General features: G+C 43.6%; 1 protein-coding gene across 1 annotated transcript in view; it reads right to left on the bottom strand.

The window, feature by feature from the left end:
- Positions 1–27772, bottom strand: part of LOC126213578 (E3 ubiquitin-protein ligase MIB2) — a 233694-nt gene that overhangs the window by 196975 nt on the left and 8947 nt on the right. The window contains exons 3-4 of the mRNA XM_049941425.1: positions 13110–13281; positions 6006–6121 (exon numbers count right to left, since the gene is read on the bottom strand). Of these exons, the coding sequence (XP_049797382.1) occupies positions 6006–6121; positions 13110–13281 (288 nt within the window). The remainder of the gene's footprint in view (positions 1–6005; positions 6122–13109; positions 13282–27772) is intronic.

Raw genomic sequence — 27772 nt, 5'->3', positions numbered from 1 at the left:
AGTTGCCAGTGCACGATTTTGTACACGTTTCACTTCCACACGTATAGCCTTGTATGGAATTGAAACATGGACGATAAACAGAGTAGACAAGATGAGAATAGAAACTTCTGGAATTGGTACTACAGAAGAAACCTGAAGATTAGACGGGTAGCTCACGTAGCAAATGAGGAAGTACTGAATAGAACTGGGGAGAAGAGGAATTTGTGGCACAACTTGACTAGAAGAAGGGATCAGCTGGTAGGACACGTTCTGAGGCATCAAGAGAACATTAATTTAGTATTGGAAGGAAGCATGGAGTTACAATTGTAGAGAGAGACCAAAAAATGAATACACTAAGCAGATTCAGAAGGATGTATGGTGCAGTAGTTACTCAGGATGAAGAGGCTTGCATAAGATAGAGTAACACAGAGAGGTGCATGAAATCAGTCTTTGGACTGAAGACCACAACAACAAACAACTTAACTGACCTCTCAATTGTTGTTGTTGTGGTCTTCAGTCCTGAGACTGGTTTGATGCAGCTCTCTGTGCTACTCTATCCTGTGCAAGCTTCTTCATCTCCCAGTACCTACTGCAACCTACATCCTTCTGAATCTGCTTAATGTATTCATCTCTTGGTCTCCCCCTACGATTTTTACCCTCCACGCTGCCCTCCAATACTAAATTGGTGATCCCTTGATGCCTCAGAACATGTCCTACAAACCGATCCCTTCTTCTGGTCAAGTTGTGCCACAAACTCCTCTTCTCCCCAATCCTATTCAGTACCTCCTCATTAGTTATGTGATCAACCCATCTAATCTTCAGCATTCTTCTGTAACACCACATTTCGAAAGCTTCTATTCTCTTCTTGTCCAAACTATTTACCGTCCATGTTTCACTTCCATACATGGCTACACTCCATACAAATACTTTCAGAAATGACTTCCTGACACTTAAATCTATATTCGATGTTAACAAATTTCTCTTCTTCAGAAACGCTTTCTTTGCCATTGCCAGTCTACATTTTATATCCTCTCTACTTCTACCATCATCAGTTATTTTGCTCCCTAAATAGCAAAACTCCTTTACTACTTTAAGTGTCTCATTTCCTAATCTAATACCCTCAACATCACCCGACTTAATTCGACTACATTCCATTATCCTCATTTTGCTTTTGTTGATGTTCATCTTATATCCTCCCTTCACGACACCATCCATTCCGTTCAACTGCTCTTCCAAGTCCTTTGCTGTCTCTGACAGAATTACAATGTCATCGGCGAACCTCAAGGTTTTTATTTCTTCTCCATGGATTTTAATACCTATTCCGAATTTTTCTTTTGTTTCCTTTACTGCTTGCTCAATATACAGATTGAATAACATCAGGGAGAGGCTACAACCCTGTCTTACTCCCTTCCCAATCACTGCTTCCCTTTCATGCCCCTCGACTCTTGTAACTGCCATCTGGTTTCTGTACGAATTGTAAATAGCCTTTCACTCCCTGTATTTTACCCCAGCCACCTTTAGAATTTGGAAGAGAGTATTCCAGTCAACATTGTCAAAAGCTTTCTCTAAATCTACAAATGCTAGAAACATAGGTTTGCCTTTCCTTAATCTTTCTTCTAAGTCGTAAGGTCAGTATTGGCTCACGTGTTCCAGTATTTCTACGGAATCCAAACTGATCTTCCCCGAGGTCGGCTTCTACTAGTTTTTCCATTCGTCTGTAAAGAATTCGTGTTAGTATTTTGCAGCTGTGGCTTATTAAACTGATTGTTCGGTAATTCTCACATCTGTGAACACCTGCTTTCTTTGGGATTGGAATTATTATATTCTTCTTGAAGTCTGAGGGTATTTCGCCTGTTTCATACATCTTGCTCACCAGATGGTAGAGTTTTGTCAGGACTGGCTCTCCCAAGGCCATCAGTAGTTCCAATGGAATGTTGTCTACTCCGGGGGCCTTGTTTCGACTCAGGTCTTTCAGTGCTCTGTCAAACTCTTCACGCAGTATCGTATCTCCCATTTCATCTTCATCTACATCCTCTTCCATTTCCATAATATTGTCCTCAAGTACATCGCCCTTGTATAGACCCTCTGTATACTCCTTCCACCTTTCTGCTTTCCCTTCTTTGCTTAGAACTGGGTTTCCATCTGAGCTCTTGATGTTCATACAAGTGGTTCTCTTATCTCCAAAGGTCTCTTTAATTTTCCTGTAAGCAGTATCTATCTTACCCCTAGTGAGATAAGCCTCTACATCCTTACATTTGGCCTCTAGCCATCCCTGCTTAGCCATTTTGCACTTCCTGTTTATATCATTTTTGAGACGTTTGTATTCCTTTTTGCCTGCTTCATTTACTGCATTTTTATATTTTCTCCTTTCATCAATTAAATTCAATATTTCTTCTGTTACCCAAGGATTTCTACTAGCCCTCGTCTTTATACCTTCTTGATCCTCTGCTGCCTGCACTACTTCATCCCTCAAAGCTACCCATTCTTCTTCTACTGTATTTCTTTCCCCCATTCCTGTCAATTGTTCCCTAATGGTCTCCCTGAAACTCTGTACAACCTCTGGTTCTTTCAGTTTATCCAGGTCCCATCTCCTTAAAGTCCCACCTTTTTGCAGTTTCTTCAGTTTTAATCTACAGGTCATAACCAATAGATTGTGGTCAGAGTTCACATCTGCCCCTGGAAATGTCTTACAATTTAAAACCTGGTTCCTAAATCTCTGTCTTACCATTATATAATCTATCTGATACCTGTCAGTATCTCCAGGCTTCTTCCATGTATACAATCTTCTTTTATGATTTTTGAACCAAGTGTTAGCTATGATTAAGTTGTGCTCTGTGCAAAATTCTACCAGGCGGCTTCCTCTTTCATTTCTTAGCCCCAATCCATATTCACCTACTACGTTTCCTCCTCTCCCTTTTCCTACACTCGAATTCCAGTCACCCATGACTATTAAATTTTCGTCTCCCTTCACTATGTGAATAATTTTTTTTTATTTCATCATACATTTATTCAATTTCTTCGTCATCTGCAGAGCTAGTTGGCATATAAACTTGTACTACTGTAGTAGGTGTGGGCTTCGTATCTATCTTGGCCACAATAATGCGTTCACTAAGCTGTTTGTAGTAGCTTACCCGCCTTCCTATTTTCCTATTCATTATTAAACCTACTCCTGCATTACCCCTATCTGACTTTGTGTTTATAACCCTGTGGTCACCTGACGAGAAGTCTTGTTCCTCCTGCCACCGAACTTCACTAATTCCCACTATATCTAACTTTAACCTATCCATTTCCCTTTTCAAATTTTCTAACCTACCTGCCCGATTAAGGGACCTGACATTCCACGCTCCGATCCGTAGAACGCCAGTTTTCTTTCTCCTGATAACAACATCCTCTTGAGTAGTCCCCGCCCGGAGATCCGAATGGGGTACTATTTTACCTCTGGAATATTTTACCCAAGAGGACGCCATCATCATTTAATCATACAGTAAAGCTGCATTCCCTCGGGAAAAATTACGGCCGTAGTTTCCCCTTGCTTTCAGCCGTTCGCAGTACCAGCACAGCAAGGCCGTTTTGGTTATTGTTACAAGGCCAGATCAGTCAATCATCCAGACTGTTGCCCTTGCAACTACTGAAAAGGCTGCTGCCCCTCTTCAGGAACCACACGTTTGTCTGGCCTCTCAACAGATACCCCTCCGTTGTGGTTGCACCTATGGTACGGCTATCTGTATCGCTGAGGCACGCAAGCCTCCCCACCAACGGCAAGGTCCATGGTTCAAATTATGTCCCATAAATGTTCAATGGGATTCATGTCGGGCGACCTGGGTGGCCAAATCAGTCACTCAAATTGTCCAGGATGTTGTTCAAATTAATTGCTAACAAAAGTGGCCCAGAGATATGGGGCACTGTCATCCATATAATTTCCATCGTTGTTGCTACAAATGGTCTCCAAGTAACGAAACATTCATTTCCATTCTATGGTCAGTTCAGTTGGACCAGTGGACCCAGTACATTCCATGTAAACACAGCCCACATCATGATGGAACAACAATCAGCTTGCACAATACCTTGTTGAGAACATGGACCCATAGCTTTGTGGGGTCTGCTCTACACTGGAACCCAAACGTCAGCTCTTACCAAATGAAATCTAGACTCATCTGACAGGGCCACAGTTTTCCAATCATCTGGTCGTCCAACTGATACGACCATGAGCACAGAAGAGGCAGTGCAGGTAATGTCGTGCTGTTAGCAAAGGCATTTACCTCAGTTATTTGTTGCCATAGCCCATTAATGACAAATTTTGCTACACCCTCCTAATACATACATTCATCGTATGTATGTCCCACATTGATTTCTGCAATTTATTTTATGCAGTGTTGCTTGTCTATTAGCACTGACAATCCTGTGCAAATGCTGCTGCTGTTGGTCATTAAGTGAAGGCCACTGGTCACTGCATTGTCCGTGGTGGGAGATAATGCCCGAAACGTGGTATTCTCGGCACACTCTCGACACTGTTTCTTTGGTCTGTGGCGTGCTCAACTGCGTGGTCATCAGCGCCCGTACAAAGTCCCAATTTTTTCACAGTCCAATTGAGACAATGTCACAAATGATGATGATGAGGATGAAATGATGAGAACAACACGAACACTCAGTCCCCTGGCAGAGAAAATCCCCAACACGGCCGGGAATCGAACCCGGGACCCTGTGATCCAGAAGCAGCAACACTAGGCACTAGACCACGAGCTGCGGACTCTCCCGACACTGTAGATTCTGGAATATCGAGTTCCCTAACAGCTTCTGAAATGCAATGTCCCACGCTTGTAGCTCCAACTAGCATCCCACGTTCCAAACCTGTGTGTAATGTGCTGTACAGTCTCCACCATAATGACAAAATGGCACGAGTGATGAACTCATAACGGAACACTATTTATAAACAAATATTTTTTGAAGATCAGATGACAACAGTTTCAACTCTCAAAATTGTCATCAATAATAAATAAAATTAATGTGATCTTGGGTATGAACAGTTTTTTCAAGTTACATATACAGGGTGTTACAAAAAGGTACGTCCAAACTTTCAGGAAACATTCCTCACACACGAAGAAAGAAAATATGTTATGTGGACATGTGTCCGGAAACGCTTACTTTCCATGTTAGAGCTCATTTTATTACTTCTCTTCAAATCACATTAATCGTGGAATGGAAACACACAGCAACAGAACGTACCAGCGTGACTTCAAACACTTTGTTACAGGAAATCTTCAAAATGTCCTCCGTTAGCGAGGATACGTGCATCCACCCTCCGTCGCACGGAATCCCTGATGCGCTGATGCGGCCCTGGAGAATGGCGTATTGTATCACAGCCGTCCACAATACGAGCACGAAGAGTCTCTACATTTGGTACCGGGGTTGCGTAGACGAGACCTTTCAAATGCCCCCGTAAATGAAAGTCAAGAGGGTCGAGGTCAGGAGAACGTGGAGGCCACGGAATTGGTCCGCCTCTACCAATCCATAGCCCACCGAATCTGTTGTTGAGAAGCGTACGAACACTTCGACTGAAATGTGCAGGAGCTCCATCATGCATGAACCACGTGTTGTGTTGTACTTGTAAAGGCACACGTTCTAGCAGCACAGGTAGAGTATCCCGTATGAAATCATGTTAACGTGCTCCATTGAGCGTAGGTGGAAGAACGTGGGGCCCAATCAAGACATCACCAACAATCCCTGCCCAAACGTTCACAGAAAATCTGTGTTGATGACACGATTGCACAATTGCGTGTGGATTCTCGTCAGCCCACTGGCGGTGAATCGAGGAAGTACAGTACATACTGACGAACTAAAATGAGCTCTAACATGGAAATTAAGCATTTCTGGACACATGTCCACATAACATATTTTCTTTATTTGTGTGAGAGGAATGTTTCCTGAAAGTTTGGCCGTACCTTTTTGTAGATCACTCCTTCCATTTCGTCTATACAAGAAACTTGAATCAAATAGCAGAAGGTAACTACTTATGGCTCTGAACTCACCTTCTCCTCCGTCCTGATTTCCCCAGTCCCAGCTCGGCCCCCTGACCACTTTGGCTCCGATGAATATACCCTTCAGCTGAAGCTTCACACCTCCCTTGCGAGGAGGCATGTCCACCCTGCAAACGTGCTGTTGTTGCAGTAGACAGTAGGCAAATGAAAAGGTTTCCAGCAAATAGCTGGACTTTTTAGTTAATATGTGTCAATTGCGAGGACATCTAAGGGATGTACCTTAAGGAATGAAACTTTAAAGTGTATAATAATATACAAATTTACTGATGAAAATAAGTCAGTTACATATTATTGCAGCGTACGCTGTGATTATGTATAAAATACACTAACAGAAAAAAAATTGCAATACAAAAAAATAATGAAATTTTGGGAATACATTTGTCTAGGTAACATATTCAAGTACACACACACGCACATAAACACTCACGCAAGCGCAACTTGCACACACATCTGCAGTCTCAGAGAGCTGAAACTACACTGCGAGCAGCAGCACCATTGCATGATGGGAGTGGTGACTGGGTGGGGGTAAGGAGGAGGCTGGGGCAGGGAGGGGGAGGGGACCTTTTTTTTTTTTTTTTTTTAGGGCGCAAAACTGCTACGGTCATTAGTGCCCAGTCTGTGACTTAGGAAAAGGCAGAAATGGGAACGAAACTCAATAAATTGGAGAAACTAAAAATAGAAGGAAAGCTTAAAAAACCACTATAGAAGGGGGTTGGTTGTCCCCAAAAAGAGCTTCAAATGACTGACGTCATCTCACTGGTACTAATAAACTCAAGAATGCGATCGGCTGAGCGCGTGTCATCTGCTAGACAGATGGAAGATATATCAGGCGACAGCTGTAAACGGGCGTATAACGGAGTAAAATAGGGGCACTCGAGTAAAAGGTGTCTTACCGTCCACAGCTGAGAGCAGTGGGGACAGAGTGGGGGAGGATCGCCACTTAAAAGATGTCGATGGCTAAAAAAGACAGTGCCCTATCCGGAGTCTAGTTAAAATTACCTCCTCCCGACGACGCGTTCGGGAGGAAGAGGTCCAAGCACAGGGAAGAGCTTTCACGACCCGCAATTTATTATTGGGAAGTGTCGACCAATGTGCGTGCCATAAAAGAGTAACACGATGACATAAAACACTCCGTAGATCGGCGAAGGGAATCGTGCAAATAGCTGGCCGAAAAAGAGACTGCAGCCTTGGCCGCTATATCGGTCGCCTCATTTCCACAGATACCAACGTGTCCTGGGATCCAGAGGAACGCTACAGACACACCCCCGAAGTGGAGCAAGTAGAAGCAGTCCTGAATCTGGTGGACCAGAGGGTGGACAGGGTACAGAGCTTGGAGACTGAGGAGAGAGCTGAGAGAATCTGAACAGATAACATACTGTATCCGCTGATGGCGACGGATGTATTGGACAGCCTGGAGGACAGCGTAAAGCTCCGCAGTATAAACCGAACACTGGTCGGGAAGCCGAAAGTGATTTGGGGTGTCGCCAACAATATAGGCACTCCCTACACCTAACGATGTTTTCGAGCCGTCAGTGTAAATAAATGTGGCTTCCTTCATGTGTGCACATAGAGCAGCAAATGCCTGACGATAAACAAGTGAAGGGGTACCATCCTTGGTAAATTGACAAAGGTCACGGAGCAGGCAGGTCCGGGGACGGAACCAAGGCGGTGCTGTACCCCAAGTTGTCAAGAAGGTCTTAGGAAAGCAGAGGGGGAGGGATAGTATGGTGGGAGTGGCGGACAGTGAAGTGTTGCAGTTTAGATGGAGGGTAGGAGAGAAGGTGCAGAGGGGGGAGGGGGTAAGTAGCAGAAAGGAGAAAAATAAAAATAAAAATAAATTACAAGACTGGGTGTGGTGGTGAAATGACGGCTGTGTAGTGCTGGAATGTTTTGAGTGTGAAAATTTATCAAATATATCTATCAATTACAGCTCAAAATCTTCAATTATAATCATAGTTCCTGACCCAGCTGAGTAAACAGAGAATAGAAATATTTCTTTCAGTGGGCTGGACAGGAATGTGAATTTGCAGACTGGAAACTGTGGTATGTGTCCTCCATTGCTTTCTGGCTCACCACAGAAATAGTTCCATATTTTAATATTTCCTTTCGCTGATTAATATTATTATTAAACCGCTGCCCCACAAGACGGCAGGCGCAAATGCGAAGGGATTACACTCTGTGCACGATGCGACAGTCCTTCCTCGTGGAAATCAAATGCGGTCGACCTGGACCTTAGTGACGAGTAAGGCTCCACTCGCACTCCCGTGCAGTCCGACGGAGTTATTGTCACGTCTGAGTGCCCTGCAGATTTGGATACTGCACAATTTGACCAGCTGCCTACATCATCATCAGTTATCTGCTATATCAACAGGTCCTTTGCCTCTCCATTTTCTGCAATCCATTGCTTCCTCGTAAAGGCTGCTGTATGTTGTACCGTCCATCGTGTCATCCAGTATCTGGAATCTCTTCCTTCCTCGCTTCCTTTTCCCTTCTACATAACCTTCTAAAACAGTTTTTATCAGTCCGTCATTCTTCCTTAATATATGCCCAATCCAATTTCTTTTTCTTCTCTTTATTACATCTAGTAACTGTCTTTTCTCTCCCACTCTTCTCAGTACTTCAGTACCTAAATAAAGACTCACAATGAGGCTGCTTTCAAAATCTGTCAGTTGCTGGTAGTGGTGCCTCAGACGAGTACAAGTCATCTTAATGCCCTTCACAGTGATCACATTGTTAGTACACGTGTTCCTGATTTATGTTTCCATTTTCAGTTATTTTCAATATTTAGTTTATTGTTGAAGGTCAGAAAGGTTATATGTGCTTTACAGTACTCGATAAATTTATTATTTCGAAAAAGATGGAGTGAGGAATTTGCATTAAATTTTGCTCAAAAAATAGAATAAAGTGCATTAGAAATGTGGACTGTAGCTTTTGGCGAATCTACTACAAGTAAGACAACGACTGCCCTGGGTGCCCTAGCACATCAATTACTGACGACAATGTGGAAAAAATAAAGCAATCAGTTAAACACCGTCACAGAAGTTGCTGACGATGCCGGCAAATCCTTTGGCTCACGCCAAGCAAGGTTTTTGGCTGTTTTACGCATGACATGTGTACTACCAAAGTTTGTTCCAAAATTACTGAATTTCAGCCAAAAATGATGGTGCACAGACATCACTCAGAAATTGCTGAATGAATCGAACAACAATCCACAACATCTAAAGGAGGTTATACAAGATGACAAAATGAGGGTACGATGTTGAAATTGAAGCCCCATTGTCCCAATGGAAACTACCGTATTTACTCGAATCTAAGCCGCACCTGAAAAATGAGACTCGAAACCAAGGAAAAAAAATTTTCCCGAATCTAAGCCGCACCTGAAATTTGAGACTCAAAATTCAAGGGGAGAGAAAAGTTTTAGGCCACACCTCCAAATTGAAACAAAGTTGGTCCATTTTAATATGAGACACAATTTAGGTCGAATGGATGACGATAGAGCTACAGTAGTTTGGTTCGAGTTGTAAGCTTAGCAGTTAAGCTTTACCAGGTAGCCACTGCTACGCGTCAGGCGCTCCGTCCGTATTTATATGAGTACCCTTTCTTTTTCACGTGCTTCGTTTGGTTTGAATTGATTGCTTATTTTTCTGTGACCTGGTAAGTGTCGTTCTCTTTGTTATAGTGAGTGTTTATGACCTGTTGCCGCTCGCGGCATGTCTTACTTTTGTGAGGGCTACCGTTGCTTTTAAAAAAAAAAAAAGAGAGAGAGAGAGAGAGAGAGAGAGAGAGAGAGAGGAATCGTTCCATTAGCGAAACAATGGCAAGAGACTGGTATTTGTTGTTACTTACACTGATACTTTCTTTGATAATGATCAACAAGAACCAAATAATAGACTGCGTATGATAGAAGATTTTCTGAACGAGAGTTTAGCGAAAATTTTTCTCTGTTTGAAAATATTGGTAGACGCCTCTTTAGTACGTTACATTCTGCACATAAATTAGTCATCTTAAATTTAAAAATCTAGTCAATTGCCGTGCTTCATTTCTGACTGTATCACTATTAGGCATAAGAATAATACGAATATAAACATGACATGATATGTATATTCTTCCGCGTTTGCTGTTGTCTCACTCTAGTTTCGTAGTTTATTAGGCAGACAGGATTTAAATGAGATAGCAGCAACCGCGAAAGAATACATGGCAAAATGTTTATATTTCTATTATTCTTATGGTGAAGAGAATACTGCATGTGATTCACAATTCATAAAAGTTCCTATTAGCAACCATCTCTTCTCACAGGTAGGAAAAAATACAGAACGTAGAGAGGGCCATAGTGACAAACATCGCAGTCTTGCCAGCCGGATTTTCGTAGTACATTGAAATGCTGCTACTTTTGAAGATGAACAATACGGAATTTGTATATACTTCGTTGGATAATGTACGAAAATGCAGTGGTCGAAACTCGGGGCGGAGAAAAAAATCTCGTCTTCCACTTTTTTTTAAATTTATTTACTGACGCAGAGGTTTTGGCGCCAGTATTTATCTTTGTGCCTGCAAAGCATGCCTGTGTAGCGCTACATATATTCGACGGCAGAAGTTAGTTGTGGCAGCACCTACCAACATTTTTCAGAACTTCCGCTTACTTTGCACTCGATTCTAAGCCGCAGGCGATTTTTTGGATTACAAAAACCGAAAAAAAAGTGCGGCTTAGATTCGAGTAAATACGGTAAAAGTATTCGACAAGTTCGATAGCACTTGAATGTTGTTCTCACTGTTTTCTTCAATCACAAAGGGACAGTGCATCACAACTTCCTGCCTTACGGTCATACAGTCAGTAAGGGATACTACCTGGAACTTATGTACCATTTGTGAGTAGCAATCTGAAGTAATGTGCCAGATTTGTGGCAAAACCACTCGTGGAAACTGCATCACGATAATGCTCCTGTCCACATCTCAATGCTCATTCACGATTTTTTGACAAAAAGTAAAACTGTTACGCTGTCTCAGTCACTATATTCATCAGATACGGTCCCCTGTGACTTCTTTCTATTCCCGAGGCCGGAGAGAACTGCTAAAGGACGTTGTTTTGCTGCTACTAATGACACAAAAACAGAACCACTGAATGAGCTGAACGTTACACAAAGTAAGTTCCAGAAATGCTTCCAAAATTGGAAACAGCACTGGCACAAGTGTACGAGGGTTGACTGAAAAGTAATGCCTCCACCTTCGCAACTCTTCAACAGTTGGCATCATTGGTATGTGGCAGGTACTGGATCATTCTGTAGCCTCTTCTCTACAGCTCCAGTTGGCGGGAAGCCTTGGCATTGAACGGTTGTGTAGTTACAGTGTAAAGCATGGAACTCTGCGCAGAAAGTCAGTCAATGCAATTTAAGCAACGTGCAGTCATTGAATTCTTGACAGCAGACGGTGTTGCTCCAAAGGAGATTCATCAGAGAATGAAAGCAGTTTATGGTGATTGTGTCGATGTGAGTACTGTGCACAGTTGGGTGTGTAAGTTTAAAGATGTTGAGGCGGGAACATCTGACCTCCGTGACAAAGAAAGAGTTGGACATCCTGTGACAGGACCCCCCCCCCCCCCGTCCCCCACCCCTCCGAGTTCCACAAGCAAAATGTTGGCAGATTAAATCAGGACTATCGTTGTATCACTCAGAGAGAAATTGCAAGCACAATTGGCATTTCACAAGAACATGTGGGTCACATTTTTGCTTTGCTTGGCTATCAGAGGATCTGTGCACGATGGGCACCCAGGATGCTGACTCCTGAAACGAAAGCACACAGACCTGAAATTTGCCAGGAACTTGTCTCGCATTACGAGAATGAAGGTGACGCCTTTCTCCATTCAATTGTGACAGGAGACGAAATGTCAGTCTACGGAATATCGACACACAGACTCGTCGCAGAAAAAGAAATTCGAGACGCTGCTCTCAGCTGGAAAAATCGTGGCCGTAGTGTTCTGGGACACAGATGGTGTTATCCTTGTCGATTTCCTCCATCGTGGAACAATAATAAATTCATAGCATTACATCACAACGCTTCAAACTCTGGAACGACATCTAACAAGGGCCAGAAAGGAAAAGGGAAATGTTTTCCTGCAGCACGGCAAAGCCAAACCACACACTTCACGTGCCACCAAAGCAGCACTTCAGAGACTGAATCTAACCGTCCTCCATACAGTCAAAATTTAGCACCCAGATTCCCATCTGTTCCCGATAAAGGAAGACGATCTGAGGGTATATCATGATGCTTCTGATGAAGATGTTGAGAGAACTGTGAGACTGTGGTTGCGAAAACAGAGTGTCGACTTCTTCCGTGACGGCTTCAGAAAACTTGTTCATCGTTGGCAGAAATGTGTCCGATTGGCTGGTGATTATGTGGAAAAGTGAATATTGGTAATTAAAGATCACATTCTAAGGATTATTTCTGCATTTGATTTATTAAAATATTCCCATCCAAACCCAATTAACAAAGGTGGAGGCATTACTTTTCATTCAACGCTCATATTATATCTGAGAGGAATTATGCCGAGGGAGAAAGCTGATGAATAAATAAAGATTCTTTAAGAAAAACAAAAATTCCCATTACCTTTTGGTCACAACTCATACAGCCCACAGAGCCTAGTAAAAACATTAACCAGGAAGAACACTAATGTCCTCTGGTGGCCATTTTACCTGTCGCAGAGAATTGCAGCTCTAATCAATTGCACCACCTGCAGCTGGTAGTGTACATGTGCAAAGTTATCTGATTATGCTGTCTGGGTGGTTCAGTATATAACATACAATGGTGCTCTTACAATCTCTCGTGGCACACCAGATATTACTTCAGTGTCTGTACATTAATCTCCATTCAGAACAATGTGCTGTGCCCTGATTATCAGTCCCACAGGAATGTATTTTCTTTACAAGATGTCAATATTGCTACGTGGATTTAGAACAGTAAAGTTGCTTAACTCAACATCATATGTTCCAAGTCAGTGTTCAACAGAATCCCATTTTCAATAACACCCGGTACTGGTAAACTCGCAAGTGCGTCTCCGAAATATTAGGAGAGCAAATAGGCTCTGCGACGCAGAATACTCACCCGACAGACCTGTTGGTCTCGAACCTCTCGAAGGCGTGGTCCGTGTCGTGCTTGTCGGCCATATAGCACTGGGTGCAGATGTCAAAGTCGTAGCACTGGACGCACTTCCATCGCATCCCACGGATGCCGTGCTTGAAGCACGCGTCGCACTTTATGTTCGGGTGCCTCACACCTGTGCAGGGCAGAAGAAAAGGAACAGTTCATTTAATTGTAGGAGGAGATTTGCCAACACACGAAAAAAATATTTCTGACAACTAGGAAACCAGAAGGAACATTATGTTACTTTAGTTATATATATGTTGCATATATTACCTTCATATCGCCTCAGTATTATGTGCAACAAGATAGTTAGGTCTTTCCTCACCCTCCCTCACCCCCCCCCTCCCCCCGCCCACACGTTTAAAGAATCAAACTCGCACATACAACACAGCTTCAAACATTCCATTACTTTACAAATAAGTTAATATGTTACGTATCTGAAATTAAGCACGTAAAACCATTATGGTTGAAGGTGCAAAAACCTAATCGTGTTGGTTTTATTAGGAGGGAATACAGCAAAAGTAGTGGCTCCAAACTTTTTATGTGGAAACTCAGAGTGTTTAAATAAAAGTAAACCTCATCCGAACAGGCCTCGGAAGGCCCAATGGTACTGATCAGCCACTGTGTCATCCTCAGCCCACAGGCATCACCGGATACAGGTACAAAGGGGCGTGCGGTCAGCACACCGCTCTCTCGGCCGTATGTCAGTTTACGAGACCAGAGCCGCCACTTCTCAACCGAGTAGCTCCTCAGTTTGCCTCACAAGGGCCGAGTGCACCTCGCTTGCCAACAGCGCTCGGCAGTCCGGACGGTCACCTGTCCGAGTGCCAGCCCAGCCCGATAGTGCTTACCTTCGGCAGTCTGACGGGAACTAGTGTTACCACTGCAGCACGGCTGTTGCACTTGTTGTTGTTGTTGTTGTTGTTGTTGTGGTCTTCAGTCCTGAGACTGGTTTGATGCAGCTCTCCATGCTACTCTATCCTGTGCAAGCTTCTTCATCTACTGCAGCCTACATCCTTCTGAATCTGCTTAGTGTATTCATCTCTTGGTCTCCCTCTACAATTTTTACCCTCCATGCTGCCCTCCAATACTAAATTGGTGATCCCTTGATGCCTCAGAACATGTCCTACCAACCGATCCCTTCTTCTAGTCAACTTGTGCCACAAACTCCTCTTCTCCCCGATTCTATTCAATACCTCCTCATTAGTTATGTGATCTACCCATCTAATCTTCAGCATTTTTGTGTAGCACATTTCAAAACCTTCTATTCTCTTCTTGTCCAAACTATTTATCATCCATGTTTCACTTCCATACATGGCCACAATCCAAACAAATACTTTCAGAGACGACTTCCTGACACTTAAATCTATACTTGATGTTATCAAATTTCTCTTCTTCAGAAACGCTTTCCTTGCCATTGCCAGTCTACATTTTATATCCTCTCTACTTCGAGCGTCATCAGTTATTTTTCTCCCCAAATAGCAAAACTCCTTTACTGCTTTTAAGTGTCTCATTTCCTAATCTAATTCCCTCAGCATCACCCGACTTAATTAAACTACATTCCATGATCCTCGTTTTGCTTTTGTTGATGTTCATCTTATATCCTCCTACGCGAAACAAACTTTATCATCATTCTGCACCTTTATTCTTCAAGTCCTCATATTTATTTCTCAACAGCTTCCCTGGTGCCAAACAAATTTCTTCTGACGACAGACCAGTTTTTTGATACCGTCGCTGTAGATTGTTTGACTATCGACAGAGCCGCTTCACTTCACCTCTACTTGCACCACTTCATCACTATCAAAGTAAAGTCTTCGAAGATGTTATTTATGTTCTTGTATGTGGTCTGCCACTGTCATGCTGAAAGAGAGGGTGCTACCCGCATGTACAAACTCTTCCAATTCGTTGGTCGGTTGGTTTAAAAGTGGGGGGAAGGGACCAAACTACGAGCTCATCGGTCCCTTGTTCCTAATAAAACAATGCCACAAGTGTGAGAATAAAACAGAAGAGACATATAACACAAAACAAAAAGAAAGGAAAAACCACAAGAAACAAGGAAAGGCAACATACACTAAAAGGAACAAATGAGGACAAGGAAACAACAGAGATGCTAGAAACAGAAGAGAGTAAAACAAAAAAGCAGACTACGTCGGCTGGCCGACCACGAAAATAAAAAGGAAAAGCCAGCCACTCTGCGACACATTAAAACCTCCACCCTAAAAACACTAGGCGTCGTCAGATAAAATTAGCGGCAACGAGTCCGGTAACCCGAGATTTCGTCACCGGCCAGTCAAAGTGGGGCAGTGCACCAGAATACGGGCCACTGTCGACCGGGTGCCGCTCCGACATTGGGGCGGGTCTTCGCGATGCAGGAGGTAGCCGTGTGTCACCCCAGTGTGGCCGATGCGGAGCTGGCAGAGGACGACCGATTCCCTGCGAGAGGCTCACACGGAAGACTTCCACACGTCCGTTGTCTCCTTAATGACGTGTACTTTGTCGTGTGTACTGTTACGTCACTCTGTCTCCCGAAGCCGAAAAACCCTGCGGTGTAAGTCAGAACTAGAGTCCTGCGTGACCGAGTACGCGAGCACAAAATACGAGACGGGGCGAGCACAGCCTAACTGGATAGGCTGCCCGCACTAGTTCTAGTGACCGAACAAAGAAGCCGTGACCGAATACGTAGCACGTAACTTCAGACACATTACACGTCTCATTACCCGAGTGAGACTGCAGCCAGTACGGGCTTCTCATTTGTGGTGTGTCTCTCTCTGTAATCGTGCAGCGCGAGGAAGCCAGTGCAGTAAGACATAATATGACCGAGCCGGGACTGGTTCCCGTTGAGGATTCTGTCGCCCACCACACACCAGCTCCACAGTATGTCACGAATCTCCGAGTATAATTCCTCGGTTATTCATCTGTGACAGTCACAAGCAGCACGCTAAATCCCCAACCGGCACATTGGCACGGTAGGCTTTATGCCCGCATTTCTACCGTCTAGGGAGTCAAACGCTCACAGGTTCACCCCGACTTACCAGACAACGATGCTGGCGCATCTCTGCAAAAACTATACTGCACGTATTCATCCTCGAAATCTTGCAATATACCACAATCTTGCAGTGCACTGACGCGTGCCTGCAAGCATTGGTATGGATGTCTCACGAACTGGTTGTGGCCGCTATGGAGCGTATCACGACTTCTCACAACGCTTCTAAGAGCACGTTCTTGTATGCGCCCATTTGTGCGACATCTCCTCATTCATCATTATCCCTCAACATAGACACCAGACAGGAAAGGACAAAAACATTGCTCACGGAAAGGTAGCGTCTCCTACTCCATAGACATCAGAAGTCGCGAACATAAACAAAAAAAGGATAGCAGCAGTAAATTCTTATGCGAGACAATGCAGCGTGTTAATACTTTAACAATCTTAATCTATTAATGCAACGATTATTGTTCCCCGAAGAAAGGTTCATATATTTGCCTATTCTACTATGTACACCACTTAAACTACTATTATTCCACGAACTTTTTTGTGTGAGAGATGTGGTGGAGTCCTATGGACTAGCGCCAATCCCTTGTCAGACTCCCCCTCCTCTGACGTGCATTAGGATTTGCAGGTCTAATTTCAATCTCCTGGTTCTCCTGTTGTCCTCGGTTTCGCTCTCTCCAATTACGGTCGCTTTGCCGTTCGTTATTCCTCCTGTCCCAGATTCCTTATCTAGATTGACCCTGTTCGCTGACGTTCTGGTTTCCGTGTCTCTGGTTTCCATAACCTCGAATAGCGTAACCTTGATTTCCGTAACCCTGGTTTCCAAACTGACCAGTGCGATTATGCAATCTGTTGTCGTCTTCCCTTGCTGGCCCGTGGTATTTGTTATTTTGTGCCTTCTTCCTGCCCTTTGCGTCTTGTTTATCAAAGACTACTTCGAGTTCGCGCAATAGACTCTTGAATGCTTCTATGTCAGCTCCACAAGATTGAAACCAATGTTTACTCATTGAAGGAACGGAAAAGGTCTAAAAAGCCAAGTATGGAGTACATTTCTGTTGGTTGTAGACAAAAACAGTGCATCTACTGGGTACGTATTGTGCATAAACTGCTCCACATTATTGTGTTTCCAGTCGGGAACTCCTCATTTAAAGAAACACAGTTGCAGGAAACCTCACAAAGATACAGCTCCTTCACGGATATCGGCAGTAATAAAAAATATTGTTACAGAAAAATGTGTTGCAATGTGCGCTAAAGATATAAGACCTTTTAATGCTGTTTCCGGTAAAGGTTTGAGAGAAATAGGCCAAGAATTAATACATCTAGGTGCGCATTATGGAGAAGTTAACGTGGCAGATGTCGTGCCACATCCCTCTACTATAAGCAGACATGTCAAAGAACTAGCTGATGCAATGCGAAGCAGCATAATGCCTTCTGTAATTACGGAAATTATTAATAAAACAAGTGCTGCCACAGTTGATATGTGGACTGATTCGCATAATCAGGTGCACTGTTTGACACTTACAACACATTACATTAACACAGATTGGTCTCCTGTGAAAAATGTTTTATTTACAACAAAATTCCCTTATGTTAAGAAGACGGGAGTAAATATTATGAAAGAAATTGAAGAGAGGATGGCCGATTGGGACATTTCGCTGCACACGTTGCACAGTTTTGTTTTTGTCTCTGACCAGGTTGCTAATGTACTAAAGGCTTTGGAAAATCACGAAAGGATTCCTTGTGCTGCTTTTTATATAAACGCAGCACTTAGCCATACTTTAGATGAAGATAACTTCTTGTTAAATCGTGCCCAAACATCGCATCAACAATAAATACTGCAAAATGCATTGTAAGGTTCATTAAGAAAAGTGGTCTCTGCTCGTCTTTGAAATCATCGTCGAAACAAGAGGTCTGCACACGCTGGAACAGCTTGTACACTATGCTGGAATCCTTACACATTCCATATAACGATGTTGCTGCTTTGCTGACAGAAAAGGACTCTGCTTACAGATTGCAAGGATATGATAATGAGATTTCAGGAAAAATTGGGCATTTTCTGAGACCATTTAAAGAGGCCACAGATGAATTAGAAGGCGAAAAAGAACCGACAATCCAGTTAGTTGTTCTTTGGTTTCACAAACTGCAACAAATTTGCAGTGTCAATGACACTGACACTGACTGTCAGGTGAGTAGTTACTGCCGTTAAAAGCACTGTTTCATTATGATACGCGATAGATTTATAATTAACTAGCGTAATTCATGTGTACTAACAGATATGTATTTTTTAAGAGGAGGTACAAAGGATTAAAAATTGAGCCTTGACTTTCGTTTGTGAGAAGACTGATCACTTCCAGACATAAAATTGCTATGTCTCCTATCCACGATTGTATTGAAATATCATTTTACTTTCCAAGTGCTTTATGAATTTAGCTGTGTCACATACTTGTTCTTGGAAACGTTACTTTTGTATTAAAAGAGAGAGGGACAAACACACTGTGTGTGTGTGTGTGTGTGTGTGTGTGTGTGTGTGTGTGTGTCAGAGAGAGAGAGAGAGGCGTTGGATTTGTACAGTACAGTGCAGCGAGCCGGGGCGAGGCAAGGTGAGACGTCAATGGTGACCGGTCATGCTCGGTTATCCGTGGAATCCGGACATCAGACATGGGCGAGTACGTGACCGAGCCGAGTCGTATGGGGCCGGACACGAGCGGTTCGGTCCCCCCCGTCAACAGATGAGCCGTGACCGGTCAAACATTGCGTGTTGCAACACTCTAGTCAGAACACAGGTCAAGTTCAGAGATGCCCATCTCTAGAAGCAGTTTCCGCGTAGTCTGTTTGGCCAGCCTGTCGGCAAGTTCGTTGCCTGGGATGCCTACGTGTCCTGGGGTCCGTACAAACACCACTGAATTTGTGTCAGCAAACCAGGGAAGTTGATCAAGTAATACACGTGACGTGCAATATCTCGAATGGCATTGAAAACAGAATAAAAAATTTTGAGGCATTAATTTTCAGCTTGTCCTTACAGTTTCAGTTTATTCACCCACACCTCGTGAATTGTGTCTTATGATACAATTCTGAAGCTACATTTAGTAGAAGAGGTGGATACTTTCTGAATGTGTTGCAATTAGAGTTAGTACAACATAGTAGAAAACTAAAATGTCATGCCCGATCCTGAATTTTTAGCACACAACAGTGCAAATGTAGTGAGCAATAAACTTGTTTTCCTTACGTTAGTTTGTGGGCGTGCCAGCAAGAAAAAGTTTGAAAAAGCTTTGAAATTATGAGCAAAGTTTTTTGGAAGTCACCAAGTGCTCTTGTTCTCAAATACTGGACGAGTATAATCTGGATAATTTGTGAGATACACTACCTCAAGGTATATACACACAGTTTCTAACTTCAATACCTGTAACAGCACATTAATTCCTTTAAAATTCAGTCAGTAATTGTGTGAAATACTAAAAAATCAAATTTTTGTTGCCATTAGGGAGGCGCTCTGCCGTTGGGAGTGGGTGACAACCTTACCCATTTTGTAATATACAGGGTGGTCAGAAAATATGTGAAATGCTTGTAGGGATGTTACGGGGCAGGTTGTACTGAGGCATAAATGTTAAGAAAGAAATTCGATACGTTGCTCCGTTTCTGAGTTATTTAGCACAGAATTTAGCCAACCGGGGCGTCGCGTGCTCGCATTCGAGCGGCCTGCCAGGGGCAGTGTTGCCCAACGAGTGCTGTGTCTCGTTAGCTGAAACTTGAATTTACACATGCAACAATCTGATTGGCTAACTTCAATGCTAAATAACTCTGAAAAGGCGCAGAATTTCAAATTTCTTTCTTAACATTGATGCCTCAGTACAACCTGCCCTGTAACATCCCTACAAGCATTTCACACATTTTCTGACCACCCTGTAGATTGTAATACAACTCAAGTAGGGCAATGTGCGGACTCTTTAGAACACTGTATTCAAATCAGTCTTTAGTTACCTTTAAAAAAAAGTTGTCTGTCCACATTAATGGCAACCGACAAACTGTGACTGAGAAACAAGTGGACCACCCTGTTGCTGAACACGCTGGCAGACACGATACCCCTCATCTCGATGACTGCTTCACAGCCTGTCCCATATGGATCTTCCCACTGACACCAGCTTTTCTGAATTGTGTAGGTAGGAACTTTCCCTGCAATACATCCTACGTCCCCATAACCCTCCTGGCCTCAACCTTCATTAGTCACTGTCCTCACCCATCCGGCCCCCTACCTGTTCCCATTTCAGCATTACACAGCCGTCATTTCACCACCACACTCAGTCTCTTAGCTTCTCTTTACTTCCTCCTTTCCACTACTTACCAACCCTCCACCCCCCCCCCCCCTTCTCCTGCCCTCCATTTAAACAGCAGCACTTAACTGTCTGCCACCCCCACCATACTATCCCTCCCCCTCCCTGCCCCAGCCTCCTCCTTACACCCCCACCCAGTCGCCACTCCCATCATGGCCTGGCACTGCTGCTCGCAGTGTGGTTTCAGTTTTCCAAGACCGCAGATGTGTGTGTGTGTGTGTGTGTGTGTGTGTAAACAAAGATGATGTAACTTACCAAACAAAAGCATTGGCATGTTGATAGACACACAAACAAACACAAACACACACACAAAATTCAAGCTTTCGCAACCCACGGTTGCTTCATCAGGAAAGAGGGAAGGACGAAAGGATGTGGGTTTTAAGGGAGAGGGTAAGGAGTCATTCCAATCCCGGGAGCGGAAAGACTTACCATAGGGGGAAAAAAGGACAGGTATACACTCCGCGCGCGCGCCCACACACACACACACACACACACACACACACACACACACACATCCAACCACACATATACAGACCCAAGCAGACATATGTAAAGGCAAAGATTTTCCCTCTCTCTCTCTCTCTCTCTATATATATATATATATATATATATATATATATATATCACCCTCCCACCACCACCTACTCCAGTCCTGTAACCTGGAAGGTGTATACGATCAAAGGCAGAGCTACGTGTGAAAGCACCCACGTGATTTACCAACTGACCTGCCTACACTGTGAAGCTTTCTATGTGGGAATGACCAGCAACAAACTGTCCATTCGCATGAATGGACACAGGCAGACAGTGTTTGTCGGTAATGAGGATCACCCTGTGGCTAAACGTGCCTCGGTGCACGGCCAGCACATCTTGGCACAGTGTTACACCATCCGGGTTATCTGGATGCTTCCCACTAACACCAACCTGTCAGAACTCCGGATATGGGAACTTGCCCTTCAGTATATCCTCTCTTCTCGTTATCCGCCAGGCCTCAACCTCCGCTAATTTGAAGTTGCCGCCACTCGTACCTCACCTGTCATTCGACAACATCTTTGCCTCTGTACTTTCGCCTCGACTGACATCTCTGCCCAAACTCTTTGCCTTTACATATGTCTGCTTGTGTCTGTATATGTGTGGATGGATATGTGTGTGTGTGCGAGTGTATACCTGTCCCCTTTTCCCCCTAAGGTAAGTCTTTCTGCTCCCGGGACTGGAATGACTCCTTACCCTCCCCCTTAAAACCCACATCCTTTCGTCTTTCCCTCTCCTTCCCTCTTTCCTGATGAAGCAACCGTTGGTTGCGAAAGCTTGAATTTTGCGTGCGTGTGTGTGTGTGTCTCTATCACCATACCAATGCTTTCATTTGGTAAGTTTAGAGGGAAACATTCCACGTAGGAAAAATTATCTAAAAACAAAGATGATGTGACTTACCAAATGAAAGTGCTGGCAGGTCGACAGACACACAAACAAACACAAACATACACACAAAATTCAAGCTTTCGCAACAAACTGTTGCCTCATCAGGAAAGAGGGAAGGAGAGGGAAAGACGAAAGGATGTGGGTTTTAGGGGAGAGGGTAAGGAGTCATTCCAATCCCGGGAGCGGAAAGACTTACCTTAGGGGGAAAAAAGGACGGGTATACACTCGCGCGCCCCCCCCCCCCCCCCCCACACACACACACACACATCCATCCACACATATACAGACACAAGCAGACATCTCACAAGCAGACATATTTAAAGACCACAATATATATATATATATATATATATATATATATATATATATATATATATATATATATATATATATATATATATATAGGGAAACATTCCACGTGGAAAAAATATATCTAAAAAGAAAGATGATGAGACTTACCAAACAAAAGCGCTGGCAGGTCGATAGACACACAAACAAACACAAATATACACACAAAATTCAAGCTTTCGCAACAAACTGTTGCCTCATTAGGAAAGAGGGTATATATATATATATATATATATTGATTGCTGACGAAGGCCTTAATGGTCGAAAGCTATAATTGTGTGAATCTTTTTGTTGTGCCTATTGCAACTCAGCATCTCCACTATATGGTAGATAGGAACTTTCCAACTCTAATATTGTTAAGTTACTTTTCATTTTTTAAATATATAGGGTGTAACTAAGTTTCCTGTATGGACATTGAGGACTTCTTGCGGGGACCAAGATGGTTCAGTTCAGCACGAGAACTCACAATCAAAAATGTACTGTTCTCTGGCTACACACAAAACACCACGACAGATTTGAATCTCCTTCATTTTCAGTTACCGACTAGGGTATTACGGGAAGTCATTCGGCGATCGCCTGGTGCCCCGTGCCCACCGCAGGTTTGTTTACGTGCCATTCAGTCAAGTTTGTGACCTGCCCAGAGAGGTCTGTGCAAGATGTGCTCGTGGTCTTTGTTCGTACTGTACAGTGGTAATCACTCACACCAGTACAGAATGCAAGCTGTATATTCATTTCATTTCAAGTGTGTCACTGTTGATCGTGGTGAACTGTACGTTTGCGAAATACGCCAAAACGAACTTATTGTTCGGGGGAGCTCGGTGGGAGTGCTGCTCGTCAGATTCGTTGGGCAGAACACATGATATCACAAGTAGGCCTAACCTCATTTTCCTTGTTCTTGCTTTAACCAATTTCTTGTCCTTACCGATCCTTCCTCTCACAGAATTATTTCTTTCTGCTCTAGATTCGTTAAGTTCCAAAAGCTTAATTATTAGCAATTTGTAGCCTTTATTCTCCTGTGCGTTCATTTTTTAAAATTGTTTTTCCAACAGCTGCTGTCTTTAAGTTTCCTTGATGGGTTGGATGGCAACGCAAAATTGTGCGGAAATGTGCCCCATACAGAACTGCGCAACCGTGCCCCATCGCCATGTTCAAATTAAGTTCTAAACTACAGTAGTAGTAACTAATATTTACTCAGACATGAATATAAAATGCGGACTAAAATTTTACGAGGGTGGAATAATTGCAGAGTTCGGCCAAACTGGCTTGGAAACTTAAACTGAGGCAATTAAATGGATCGCAGTAGTAACAGAAGACTTGAAAGAGAGAGAGGGATAGGAGGCAGGGGGGGGGGGGGGGGGGGGAGAGAGATCGCAACACAAAACGCAACGAATTGAATTCAGAAACATTCACAACTGAAAATAACTTCAGAATGAGTAATGTACCTCACAAGGGAACCTCCCCATCGCACTCCCCCCAGATCTAGTTATAAGTTGGTACAGTGGATAGGCCTTGAAAAACTGAACACAGATCAATCGAGGAAACAGGAAGAAGTTGTGTGGAACTATGAAAAAATAAGCAAAATATACAAACTGAGTAGTCCATGCATAAGATAGACAACATCGAGGCTACCGTGAGCGCAGGAGCTCCGTGGTCCCGTGGTTAGCGTGAGCAGCTGCGGAACGAGAGGTCCATCGTTCAAGTCTTCTTGCAAGTGTAAATTTTACTTTCTTTATTTTCGCAAAGTTATGATCTGTCTGTTCGTTCATTGACATCTCTGTTCACTGTAATAAATTTAGTGTCTGTGTTTTGTGACCGCACCGGTAAACCGTGCGATCAGTAGACGAAAGGACGTGCCTCTCCAATGGGAACCGAAAACATTTGATCGCAAGGTCATAGGTCAACCGATTCCTCCACAGGAAAATGTGTCTTATATATTCTATACATCACTGGTGACGGCATGTGCGTTACATGACAGGAATGTGTTGTCGACCCACCTAACTTGTACACTTGGCGAATGGGTAAAAACATTCTTCTACCTTGCCCGATTTAGGTTTTCTTGTGGATGTGATAATCGCTCCCAAAAAAGTGATGAAAAGAGTTTGTCACATAAACTGAAAATAAAAAATTAAACTTTTCACTGGAGGGAAGACTGGAACCGAGGATCTCTCGTTCCGCAGCTGCTCACGGTAACCACGGGACCACAGCGCTCGTGGGGTCACGGTAGCCTTGATGTTGCCTATCTTACGCACGGACTACTCAGTTTGTATATTTTGCTTATTTTTTCGTAGTTCCACACAACTTCTTCCTGTTTCCTCGATTGATCTGTGTTCAGTTTTCCAAGGCCTATCCACTGTGCCAACTTAACTAAATCTGAGGGGGGTGCGATGGGGAGGTTCCCTTGTGAGCATTTTTCAGACCACCTGACACCTTCACATTCTCTCTTTGCTAGGGTGTACCGGCAGGCCTCGGAGACGGGTGCTTTTGCCACCGGCAGAGCAGACTTTGGTGCTCCACAGCAGTGCAGCACATCCGAGTTTGAAATGGTCGTATACCGTGTAGTGGAAGAGTGAAATGTACCATACCAATTCATGAAAGTGATAATTTACTACCCGCATCTGTTACCGACGAATGACTACTGTCATTTGCGTGTAGGAATTGTGCCAAGTGTGTGATAAATGCAAATATGTGCATTGTCCACAAACTTGTTTATATGTGCACAAAGTCGGGAGACCAGACGCTGCATTTTTACGAGGCGGGTCAGCTCTGACAGCCGTTTACCGCCATTCGTGACTTGCCGGGTCGGCAGTCACTCCGTGGAGGTGCTCCCCTTCTCAGGGAAGTGCAGCGCTCTGGAGAATGCTGAATCTCTCGACTATAAGGCGGATGATGTCACGAGACAGGTGGCAGTTTCATTCTGTCTATCCTACAAACTGGAAAGTCTGTTCAATTAACGTAGTGGCTGTTGTTGTTTACATAGTTCCGCGTAGTCAGCGCGTACACAACTTTCCCAATAGAGCGCGCCCCGCTAAGCACAAACAGTGCAGGCGCAGCGCTCGTCTGTCTCCGCACTACGAGATGGCGCTGTCTTAGAGACGGAGCAAATTCTGATTCCGTCGATCCGCGTATTAATATGTAACGCAGTCAGTGAGATTGCTGCTAACGTAGAACCTTTTCTCCTCGCGGATCACACTCGCGCAGTGATACCTGAACACTCTAGGTATTATAACGAGTGTACAGACCTCCGATTAGTTAGTCTGCATCAGTCTGTATTAGTCTGCAGCAGTCTGTAGTAAAGTTTCATTCTGCGCCCAATAAGATTATCATATTCCTGTACACAGCCATGAAGATAAATGAATAGACACTTCGTCAAGTATCAGGGATATGTGAGAATAAGATTAACGTACCAAGACCAAAGGAACTTCAGATCGTCAATTGTAAATAGCATCCAGAACCGAGTTAAGTTATTTTTATGCTTGTTATTATTTTAATAAATGTGTCTGAAAATTAATCAAGTTCTGTTTAAAGTTGGTCACCGTCAATCTTCTACTCTAAGTGTGCAAGTGGCATTTCTATCGTCTGACCTAACGGCAGACGATAAACACGCCATCGTAAGACCAAGAGACATATTGCTGACACTTGCCTACTTCGTTAGAGCGACAAGTCAAATAATCTGATGGTGTGTGTACCGAAGGTCTTACAGTACGCACACCACAGCTGTTAACATTTATCGAGAGAAATGTATTAAAGGAAGTGTTTCCTGCTGTCTTATTCAGTTAAGGATAACGTTTTACAAAGAAGTTCTACTTCTTATTCTGTGGATTCGGAAAATAATTTGTACTTGCATTTTCAGCCTCAAGATTTCAGTTCACAGCAGCCAAGTCAACAAGAAGAATAGACCTGGCAAAGCAAAAGGAGGTCACAAGTGATCGTACTACGGTTCCTGTAACCTTTCAGCCCTCACTTTTAATCTAACTACAATTAGCCGAGGCAGAAAACACGGTGACAAGTGCCAGTAGTGTAGCAGGCAGACCGAATGTGGATCACCAAACTGCTTGCCGTGTTCTGCACGGGCGACAGCTAGACCCGTACTGCAGGCAATGGAGCCAAAGGATTAAGTGCACAGTTTGCCTGAAGTTTCCGGTTTCTGACACAAATAAGCCAAAAGGATGACGTCTTTTTGTCATTCAGTTTGCTTAATACTGTAAGAGCAGAAACACGAAGTGATTGATAATCAAAGTAAATCACCGCTTTAACTCTGCTGAAAAGTGTGGATCAAGTCTGCAGTCGATACAGAGAATATGAAACTAATTTTGGGGGTAACGTTTATTCGTGATGCAAAGGGGTGGGGGGGTTCTTGGGGAAGAAGACCAGACATCGAGGTCATCGGTCTCATCGGATGAGGGAAGGAGGGGGAAGGAAATCGGCCGTGCCCTTTCAAAGGGACCATCCCGGCATTTTGCCTAGAGCGATTTAGGGAAATCACGGAAAACCTAAATCGGGATGGCCGGACGCGGGATTGAACCGTCGTCCTGCCGAATGCGACGTGATTCAAAGGCAACAAACAACTGTGCTGCGGAAAGAAAACGAATGATCACAGGTGGCGTCAGATGAAGAATAAATCTGAGATTGCCAGTCCTACGTGCCAAACATTCAGGGGACCAAATCTGGGAAGGTTTTGTGAATTGGAGCAGGAGGTCATTAAGTACGTGCAAGAGAAATGCAATTACATCTCCCCGATTATTCGAGAAATTATCCAAATGAAGGTGCTGGAGATAAAGAGGAATTATCCAACGGCACGCATACTGAGCTTCAATGCAAGTGCAAGCTAGTGTGCGAAAAGGATCAGGCTCACCTTACAACGCAGGACAACTTTAGCTCAGCGACTTCTGGCAGCTTTTCGTGAAAAACTATTTGCATATAAAACTTCCTGGCAGATTAAAACTGTGTGCCGGACCGAGACTCGAACTCGGGACCCTTGCCTTTCGCGGGCAAGTGCTCTACCAACTGAGCTACCCAAGCACAACTCGTGCCCCGTCCTCACAGCTTTACTTCTGCCAGTACCTCGTCTATTTGCATATAGGTGTCAGATAAGCTGCCTAAGAAAACACCACAGCTGTTTACAATAAATAGTGTTAATGTTTTTAGGCTTATCTTATGATATTTTATACCAGCACAACAATTTCTATATTAAAACAGTGGAAAATCCACAAAGAATAATTACAATATTAGGTACAGATCAAACAATGGAAAATCCAGGATGAAATTAACAATACAAGAGACAGAAAGTTGCTACACACCATATAGCGGAGATGCTGAGCTGTGATAGGCACAATAAAAAGATTCACACAATCATAGCTTTCGGCCATTAAGGCCTTTGTCAGCAGTACACACACACACACACACACACACACACACACACACAAGTGCAACTTGCACACACGTCTGCAGTCTCAGAGAGCAGTGTAGTTTCAGCTCTCTGAGACTGCAGATGTGTGTGCAAGTTGGCGCTTGCATGAGTGTGTGTATGTGTGTGTACTGCTGAC

The sequence above is a fragment of the Schistocerca nitens genome, chromosome 11, assembly GCF_023898315.1.
Source record: "Schistocerca nitens isolate TAMUIC-IGC-003100 chromosome 11, iqSchNite1.1, whole genome shotgun sequence".
Lineage (NCBI taxonomy): Eukaryota > Metazoa > Arthropoda > Insecta > Orthoptera > Acrididae > Schistocerca > Schistocerca nitens.
The sequence above is the reverse complement of the archived record's forward strand: the minus strand, read 5'-3'. Positions and strand labels throughout refer to the sequence as shown.